Source organism: Procambarus clarkii, chromosome 27 (assembly GCF_040958095.1).
Source record: "Procambarus clarkii isolate CNS0578487 chromosome 27, FALCON_Pclarkii_2.0, whole genome shotgun sequence".
Classification (NCBI taxonomy): domain Eukaryota; kingdom Metazoa; phylum Arthropoda; class Malacostraca; order Decapoda; family Cambaridae; genus Procambarus; species Procambarus clarkii.
In genome coordinates, this window is record NC_091176.1 from 38,346,932 (window position 1) to 38,357,614 (window position 10,683).

The 10,683-nt window shown below is 46.1% G+C and overlaps 1 protein-coding gene across 1 annotated transcript in view; it reads right to left on the minus strand.

The window, feature by feature from the left end:
• LOC138369245 (caldesmon-like) overlaps nt 1-5,255 on the minus strand; it is a 78,702-nt gene extending 73,447 nt beyond the window's left edge. Inside the window, exon 1 of the mRNA XM_069332184.1 lies at nt 4,404-5,255. Within this exon, the coding sequence (XP_069188285.1) occupies nt 4,404-5,255 (852 nt within the window). The remainder of the gene's footprint in view (nt 1-4,403) is intronic.
• Between the last annotated feature and the right edge of the window lie 5,428 nt (nt 5,256-10,683).

Below are 10,683 nucleotides of genomic sequence, written 5' to 3' on the forward strand. Positions count from 1 at the left end.
GGGGGTGTCTGGGGGGTGACTGGGGGCAGGGGGGATCTGGGGGGTGTCTCGGGGATGACTGGGGGCGGGGAGGATCCGGGGGATGTCCGGGGGGATCCGGAGGGTGCCTGGGGGGGGGGTCCGGGGGGTGTATGGGGGGTGAAAGAGGTCAGGAGGGGTGCTTGGGGGGCTACTGGGGGCTGGGCTTCTAGGAAGGTAGGTAGGAGGGTCTGGGGTAGGGCCTGGGTAGGTAGGTCTGGAGTAGGAAGGGCATACTGGGTCTGAAGATTAGGGAGGGCATAGAGGGGTTGGGAGATAGCGTAAGGTTGGGATGTGTGTGTGTGTTATTATAGACTGTGGGTTGGTTGGTGTTGTCGTCGTTGATCCTTCTCTACGGACAACCCAACCCACAACTCGGCAGAGTGCTTTTACTTCACTAGGAGATCACACTAGGCGTTTCTGGTTCTTGGAGAGGGGCTCAACGTCACACGTTTAGGGGATGCGGCTCCAACACTTAGCCTCGTTGTCACGTGCACACACCCACTCGAGCCGCTGTGACTCCCCACTCTCTCCTTATGAGATATGATCTCCTCAATCCCCTATGACTTACTAGTATTACCTCCTACCTTGTCCACAGCAGTGGTTCTTGGTTCTTTCTCTCTCTCTCTCCTTCTTTACTACCTCCTGGGAAGCCTCACTAGAACAAGGGCAAACACCAGCAAATTGTGACACATTTACTGGACAAAGCACATACACGATACATACACACATATAATAATAATGAATCCTATACTCTATAATATCACAATCAGGTTGCACTCCTACACCATCAGAACTCTATTATCAGCTTATCAAGTGGTATCCTATCTCCTGGTTCACCACCTGATGCTATTAACCTCCTCAAGTTGATCAAGCCTACATACACTGTTGCACCATCAGCAAGATAATATATATATAGAAACCAGCATTTGAATGCAATAACATATATCAGTATAAATGTTCATTGATACACAACAATGATTAATCGATCACTGTCAGTCCTCGAGCACATACATCTGTAGGTAATCAAGCCTACGACTGCAACTCTAAGCTTCAGAATAAATCACTCCTTGACATAAGAATGCAAACAGTCACTCACCTCTCACTGCGTCTTGCACGCTAATGACAACCAAACACTATCAACTCCCTATAAGTAATCCACCAGAATTTCCCCTTCCACCTCTGGAAGTTCACTACCCTAATATCCTTAGGTTCTTCCGGGCTTCACTACCAGGATCCTCTGCAGCTCCTCCAGGCTGCTATCATGAAGTTTCCTTGAGCAACTACAGTGCTTCACTACTTCTGCTAGGTTCCTCCACAGCTCTCTCGGCTGCTACACCATGAAGTTTCCTCGTGCAACTATGGTGCTTCACCACCTCTACAGAAGCATGTGACGCTCCTCTTCACTGCTTCTCCTCACAGCTCGAGGTCCTCTCCTCCACTACCTTGGAGTCTCATCAACTACTTCATCTGTGCTGGCTTCGAAATTCTCAGCAACTTCTTCCCCAAAGACAAACCTGCAACCCATCGACACTCCAATAAAATGTTCCCCTTTAACACATAAACAAAAATAACCACACAATATGCTTGCCTCAAACCTCTATCTGTCCTCTACATACAGCGAGAGTGGACTCCCCCGCTTTGGGCGGGTCCATACTCCACCTCGCCTGGCGGCGGTCCTCACTCGCTGGGAGGGTCTTCCTCCATCAGGAGCCAGGCTCCCTCAGTCGTCCGCCAGCGCTCAGAGGGGGCGGACGTCGCTCCGTGTTCCTCCCTCTCCACTCTCTTATTTCAGGCTTTCTGCCTTATTAAAACATGTCTAACTTATAAATAAACATTGCTACTGTCGCTGGGCACACGACCAACTACAAGCAATCACTATGAACTGGCGTATATCGTGCTTACCACAGATTAACTGATCGAGGGCGCTTTCCCTCTGACGGCGTCTGGTCAGGGCGCTCCACACAGCCCACGAAAATGCCTCTGAGTAGCTTATTAAACTCTGCTCGTCGACCAGGACTTGATACCACAACGTTCCCAGCTCGGTTCCACAGCTGGCACGTCTACACACTTCTCTTCTCTTCGAGATATATCACTAGGGGTTCCCTTCTGACGGGAGCTCAAACGGAGCGCGGCTTCCCCCTGCGATGTCTGGCACTCAAGTGAGGTCAAGGTCCTCCGGAAGCGAGCCTCACGCCTCCAGCAAAATGTCCACATCTCCTAGCCAGTCATTTATCTATTTCCTTACTCACTGCCCATAATCTTAAATTGTTTTACATATCCAACCAGCCATTTTACATATGGGTTATCACCTCAATATTTGCTAGACCTTCTAGTTAGGTCAGGCTTGACGAATAACTCCCAAGGAGGGAGACTCGTTTCTCCTGCAGGCTGAGATCATAACACTCCCCTCCCCTTATTTTTGAGAGTTATTCCAGTGGCAAAGCTCGGGATAATACATCCGCCACCACACTGTCTCGTTCTTCACCCCATATACTCTCTTAGGAGTCTACAATTAGTTCGTTGCACCTTGCAACATCCGGCTCACAACTCTCTAGGAACATGTTCTTCTCACAAATGATCTGACCTCTCTGGCACCTCTTGGCTAGGCTGTCCTCCTTGGACGCCTGCACTCCATCGGTCCACTCTACTTATTGTCTCCACCCTCCGTTTCCTCGTCTTCTTCTCTTCACGTCCAGAGTCAGACATCTGCTGTCTGTACTTCCTCTGTCGTCTTCACACTTCCATCTACTGCCATTATACTTTCGTCTCCTGTCATCATACTTCATTCCCTTGTCTTCACCGACGATTCTCCCTTTCGTCTCCTCATTTATCCGAGACCTCATCCTGTTCGACTCCCACCGAGTCCTCGGCTTTCTTCTATTCCTCCATGCTTGTATCATCTTCCTCTTCCCACACTTTTCACCTCTATACAACTCCATTTCTTCTCCTTCAACTCTTCTTCGTTCCCTCTTTACCTCTCCTAGAGTGCTTGTAAGCATCTCTCCACACATACTGTCTCTTCTCCTTTCATTTTCCCGGCTATTACTCTTCTTCACTATCTCTCCTCCACGTTTTCTATGAAACATGTCAACTCCTGACACCTCAAACAACTTAACTCCACTATCCCTATGCTCCTGTGCTCGTGGACAACTTGACGCTCTACTCCCGTCCTCAGTCTGTCTACATCCTTCCTCATTTCTACTCAGCACAGTTGCATTCACCTTCCGACCCTTAATTTCAGCAGTCTGGGCTTTACTCAGGTCAACTCTCTTCACAGTATTCTTCTTCGGCTGGGCCATCTTCACTTTTGACCTCACCGAGACTTCATTTGCCTGGGCTGGACCTTCATCAAACAGCCATGCTATATCTACGTCGATATCCTCTACTGGTTGAATCGACACTGTCTCATCTTCTCCAGTGTCTTCCTTGTCGGCCACCTCTGTCTTCATCACTAACGAGACAGGGTTTTTAATGGCTTGGCGGTCTCCTGACTCATCTCCTCGGATGTCAGTCAGGTTCACACTCTCAGGTGTCCCACCCGTGCCGTGGCCTTCTGGGCACTCCTCTGGCACAGTCTCCGCTATGACTCTTGTCAACACCTTTGTCCCGCACAAGTCATTCCCCAGGATCACTTGGACTCCTGGAACAGGTATGTCGGGGCACACTCCCAACATCACCTCTGCCGACACATATTCCGACCTTAGCTGGACAGTACAAACGGGCATGTCACTTTCAGACAACAACCTATATACCTTCATCTTACTCCTGCCAGCTAACCGTCGATCATTCCCAATCAGGCTTCTCGCAATCAAGCTCTGATTAGCTCCGGTATCTCTTAAGATACCAACTACCTCAGGTTGGCCTCCTATACTGATCCAACCTTTACTCATGAACGGCCTATACCTCTCGTTCACTAAGTTTGATCTCTGTGGTTTGTCTTGGAACACATTAGTATATTTACTTCGGGGGTCACACATGGCCAGGGTCACAACTCTCTTGCCCTGCCGACAATTTCGCATCACGTGACCCAATCCGTTACAATTGTAACACCTCATCTGGGAAAAATCTCTTCTATATGTACCAGAGTAGCTCTGACTCTGCCCACTCGTATTGGAGTTCCTCGGGCCAGACGTACTACTTGTACTCTGTGGAGCTTTACTGGACTCTTGATTCCCTGGATAACGATTAGTTTCTCGTTTAGCTCCTCCATCTTCACTTTCAGATGAAGTGCGCGACCTACTCTTCTGAGTTTTAGGGTACTTACTTTTATCTGCCCATTTATCAAAATTCTTCTCACCCCAGACTCTTCTGGGTCTTTCATAATTTCTTCCTCCCCAGACTCCATTGGGTCTGCCATTGCTGCGTCCCGCCTCGCTTCTCACTCTGTTCTCCCTTCGTGCCATCTTAATTCTCTCTTGTTCTGCTTTAGCGGCCTCCATCTTTATCATAGCCAGTTCAGCCTTGGCCGTTTCTTGTTCGGCCTTGGCTCTCTCTTGTCCGACTTTAAGTTTTTCCTGTTCAGCTTTAGCTTTTTCCTGTTCGGCTTTAGCTTTCTCTTGCTCAGCTTTAGCTCGCTCCTGCTCGGCTTTGGCTTTCTCTTGCTCAAGCCGAGCCTGCCTCTCTTCACGTTGCAGCTGTACCTCATTGTCTCCTGGTTCCAACTTTGGTTCCACCTCGCGCCTCTCAAGGCTGCTTTCCCTGCTGCTACTTGAGTTTACATTAATTCCTTCGTCACTTGGCGCATCATCCGTTTCCTCTGAAATTTCGTCCAACCTATCGGGTACTTCATTCTGAGGCAGGGCTTCAGCTCCTCCTTGCTGGCACTGTGTTTCCTCTTGTTCACATTGGCGTTTCGCTTCCTTCTCTTCTTCTGCTTTTTGTTCCCTTAACCAAGTCCGCAGCGCCTCGCGTCCATCCTCTACCTTATCATGCCTACCCTTTAGGCCGAAATGGTCTTCCAACATCCTTATCTGCCTCCTAGTGCACATGTCTAGAATCTTCTCGTCACGAGTTTTGCAGAACATGCTTACTCTGTCTATCTGCATTATTGCCTTGATTTCCTTTCGTTTACTAGACGCCCTGTTTGACTTCAACCTAACACCATACATTTTACCGATCAACCAAAGTTGTTCCTGGGTACAATTTTGCAAGATTTCATCATCCCCTGTATCAATGTACTTCTGGGCTCTCGCAAGGTCTTTCTCCGAACCTCTAAAATTCAGGACCGCTGTCATCCTGTCCTGTGAGTCTTCCCAAGAGAGAGAGTATACACCTGCAGTCACATAGTTTATTTCAGCAAGGGTGTACAAATCCACTCTTGGACAGGGTGTGGGTGTGTCAGTTCACTCTCCCGGACACAGGCCCCCAATTTATTATAGACTGTGGGTTGGTTGGTGTTGTCGTCGTTGATCCTTTTCTACGGACAACCCAACCCACAACTCGGCAGAGTGCTTTTACTTCACTAGGAGATCACACTAGGCGTTTCTGGTTCTTGGAGAGGGGCTCAACGTCACACGTTTAGGGGATGCGGCTCCAACACTTAGCCTCGTTGTCACGTGCACACACCCACTCGAGCCGCTGTGACTCCCCACTCTCTCCTTATGAGATATGATCTCCTCAATCCCCTATGACTTACTAGTATTACCTCCTACCCTGTCCACAGCAGTGGTTCTTGGTTCTTTCTCTCTCTCTCTCCTTCTTTACTACCTCCTGGGAAGCCTCACTAGGACAAGGGCAAACACCAGCAAATTGTGACACATTTACTGGACAAAGCACATACACGATACATACACACATATAATAATAATGAATCCTATACTCTATAATATCACAATCAGGTTGCACTCCAACACCATCAGAACTCTATTATCAGCTTATCAAGTGGTATCCTATCTCCTGGTTCACCACCTGATGCTATTAACCTCCTCAAGTTGATCAAGCCTACATACACTGTTGCACCATCAGCAAGATAATATATATATAGAAACCAGCATTTGAATGCAATAACATATATCAGTATAAATGTTCATTGATACACAACAATGAATAATCGATCACTGTCAGTCCTCGAGCACATACATCTGTAGGTAATCAAGCCTACGACTGCAACTCTAAGCTTCAGAATAAATCACTCCTTGACATAAGAATGCAAACAGTCACTCACCTCTCACTGCGTCTTGCACGCTAATGACAACCAAACACTATCAACTCCCTATAAGTAATCCACCAGAACTTCCCCTTCCACCTCTGGAAGTTCACTACCCTAATATCCTTAGGTTCTTCCGGGCTTCACTACCAGGATCCTCTGCAGCTCCTCCAGGCTGCTATCATGAAGTTTCCTTGAGCAACTACGGTGCTTCACTACTTCTGCTAGGTTCCTCCACAGCTCTCTCGGCTGCTACACCATGAAGTTTCCTCGTGCAACTATGGTGCTTCACCACCTCTACAGAAGCATGTGACACTCCTCTTCACTGCTTCTCTTCACAGCTCGAGGTCCTCCCCTCCACTACCTTGGAGTCTCATCAACTACTTCATCTGTGCTGGCTTCGAAATTCTCAGCAACTTCTTCCCCAAAGACAAACCTGCAACCCATCGACACTCCAATAAAATGTTCCCCTTTAACACATAAACAAAAATAACCACACAATATGCTTGCCTCAAACCTCTATCTGTCCTCTACATACAGCGAGAGTGGACTCCCCCGCTTTGGGCGGGTCCATACTCCACCTCGCCTGGCGGCGGTCCTCACTCGCTGGGAGGGTCTTCCTCCATCAGGAGCCAGGCTCCCTCAGTCGTCCGCCAGCGCTCAGAGGGGGCGGACGTCGCTCCGTGTTCCTCCCTCTCCACTCTCTTATTTCAGGCTTTCTGCCTTATTAAAACATGTCTAACTTATAAATAAACATTGCTACTGTCGCTGGGCACACGACCAACTACAAGCAATCACTATGAACTGGCGTATATCGTGCTTACCACAGATTAACTGATCGAGGGCGCTTTCCCTCTGACGGCGTCTGGTCAGGGCGCTCCACACAGCCCACGAAAATGCCTCTGAGTAGCTTATTAAACTCTGCTCGTCGACCAGGACTTGATACCACAACGTTCCCAGCTCGGTTCCACAGCTGGCACGTCTACACACTTCTCTTCTCTTCGAGATATATCACTAGGGGTTCCCTTCTGACGGGAGCTCAAACGGAGCGCGGCTTCCCCCTGCGATGTCTGGCACTCAAGTGAGGTCAAGGTCCTCCGGAAGCGAGCCTCACGCCTCCAGCAAAATGTCCACATCTCCTAGCCAGTCATTTATCTATTTCCTTACTCACTGCCCATAATCTTAAATTGTTTTACATATCCAACCAGCCATTTTACATATGGGTTATCACCTCAATATTTGCTAGACCTTCTAGTTAGGTCAGGCTTGACGAATAACTCTCAAGGAGGGAGACTCGTTTCTCCTGCAGGCTGAGATCATAACAGTGTCCGACTGTACGTAAAAAAAATTGAGATGGAAAAATAAAAAATATGCAAAAAGCCAGAGAGACAAAAAAATATCCAAAAAATATTAAAACCTAATAGCTACAGATAACTGTAACTAAGGCGTTCTAAACGACACTAACTCCCACTGTAGCGTGATTACAGCGGCTGCGGGGGCGTGCATCAGGCTGTTGCCAGAGCCGATATTACACACCTCAAAGCGGCCCGGTGGCTCCTCCTTAGTTGCGAGACTTCATCACTTTCTGGGAGGGGGAGAAGGGAGGTAGGTGGGGATCGAGTCCTAAATTGCTGCTTAGTTGGTGATATTCAGGATCAGGGGATTGTTGAGTTCCCCCTGACTGGTGAAATATGGGTGTTGGGACATTGATTGTTTTGTTGTCGTGGGGTTATCTACCGTTTTCTTTTCTCTCTTTCCTCACCAATATCTTATTTTGACTTCAACGGGGGTTGTCAAGGTCAGGGGTCAAAGTTCCATGGTCAAAATTTCATTGTCTTAGCTGGGGAAGGGGGGGAGAGGGGGTGTTAAAGTTCAAGAACAGTCTAATGTCATTGAACTGTTCAGAACAAAACTTAAATGAAAGAATCACAAGCAGAGATATTTAAAGTCAAATGCAAATATTTAAAAACAAAAATGTTCATAATGGTCATTGGTCACTTCTGAAAACCATTAAATTTACTTACGAACAAAAATTTTTGATTTGACTGTTGTTGCATGCACTCAAATGCAACCTTTGGATGTCATGTTGCATGATACATTAACCCACGCGTTTGACCGCACCGTTTTTTGGCCATACCCCTCGTCTAGGACCATATACAATGGTCCTATATATATATACAACTCCAGTACGGAGTGGAGAGCACCGATCATGTGCCAGGTAAGTCCACACTGAAAAGCATCACTGAAAGTACCCAGAGTATGGGTAACGATGTTTATCAGTGCTATACCGAAGGCTCTGTAGAAGAAGGTGGACGATGTACCGGATGTGCATGTAACATATTTGAACAATCTTCTCTCGTACATACAGCAATGAAGCGCGTCAATGACTGGGCAAGTACAACTCAAACCGAACTTGCAGGCATATACCTTGCCACTGAATTTTTAAAAGACAAAGGCAGTGGACTTATATACTGTGACTCGCAGAGTGCACTCCTGGCATTGAACGCACATAGTAGTGACACCCAGAAAATAGTCAGTGATATTCGAATGAATGTTTTAGCTGCCAAAGAAAACAGATTTGAGATTAAATTCCTATGGATACCATCACATGTTGGCATCTCAAGGCATGACACTGTTGATATGCTTGCTAAGTCAGCCTGCAGAAAACCAGTGGTAGAAATTTATATGGGTGTTTCATTAGCAGTGACAAAGAGAATACTTAAACAAATATCTAATGAAAATCTCACCGACCTAACAAATTCTCAAAGACCTGAAAGTTGTAGCATTAAATATTATGATAGATATCGTGAGGAGACATTCACATATGGGACTAATAGAACAAGAACCCGGCAATGTGATGTTATAGTGGCCAGAATACGCCTGGGATATCGACGTATCTGGCAGCTTTCTCAAAACCCAAATGTCGAGTACACAATGTGTCAACTTTGTGAAAGAGAAAACATGCACTCTCTTGAACATTATATTGTAGAATGTCCCATACTGACTGACTTTCGCCCTCCTGGGCTAAGGTATGCTGAACTGTGTAATTACTATATGAGTACTGGAACACTTGATGATATATTGGACTTGTATCCAAAATTGACCATGTAATATATCAATCATACAATGTATATATATGATGTAACTATATAACCTGAGCTTGTAAAAGCACCTTCATCACCTTCAGTGATTAAGTGCTTAATTGCACACTAGTTTCTTTATCAGCTATCTCACCCTGTCAGAGTAAATGAGACAAATGTATGTGAATGCATGTGTGTGCTTACTAGTTGTGTTTACTAGTTGTGTTTTTGCGGGGGTTGAGCTTTGCTCTTTCGGCCCGCCTCTCAACTGTCAATCAACTGATTTACTAACTACTTTTTTTTTTTTCCCCACACCACACACACACACACACACCCCAGGAAGCAGCCCGTGACAGCTGACTAACTCCCAGGTACCTATTTACTGCTAGGTAACAGGGGCACTTAGGGTGAAAGAAACTTTGCCCATTTGTTTCTGCCTCGTGCGGGAATCGAACCCGCGCCACAGAATTACGAGTCCTGCGCGCTATCCACCAGGCTACGAGGCCCCACGATGTGTATATATGTATGTGTATGTGTGTGTGTGTATGTATATGTATGGGTATAAAGCATATATGGAAGCTGATCAGAATTACATTTCACCTTTGTGAATGTACATTAATGACACTATGTAAAAGACACATCTAACAATTTATGTAGGGCATACGTAAATCTGTGTATCTATGTATTTACGTATGTAGGTTAGCTTAGCATTTTAAAAGCACCGAATCACCTTCTGTGGTTGAGTGTTCAATAAACCCTTGAACTGTATGTTTAACACTTCTCTAACCCTGTCCATGGAGGACAGAAGAAAATGTATATATGCTGGTTAGCATTGTAAATGTCTGGCCACGTCTGTGGTAGAAAATAATAATAATAAAAAAAAAAAAGTCCACTACGGGCTCACCATAGCCCGTGCTACTTGGAACTTGTTCTGAGTAGCTGAATCTGTAACAACAACAACAACGGAGTGGCGTAGTATTCACCCCTCCTGCTGGATCGTGAACAAGGAGAACTGGTTGGGCTCGTTGGAAATTGTAGTTTACTTCGGGATAGCGGGCCTTAAATTAACGGTAATATTATCTTGTAGTTTGTGCTAGTCATTAATATGAAATTTATCACCCTTACCCATTTATTTTTTGTCCCCTGTGGAAACAATATTATGTTTGAGAGCCAATGACTGTCAGTCAACTTAAGCTCATGCAGGTCGGCGTTCAATCCCCGAACGTCCAGGTGGTTGGACACCATTCCAACCACTCATTTATAATAATTAACAGTAATTAACATTTAATACATTTGTTATTTTAACAGCAAGCGAGCTGCTGAAAGGATATAGAAATTAATACATTTCATTATATAAATTCATTATTGTTTTATGGTTATCTGACAGACTGTAATATTTTGGAAATATGAGGACAGACTAAGAGCTGGGGTATGAGG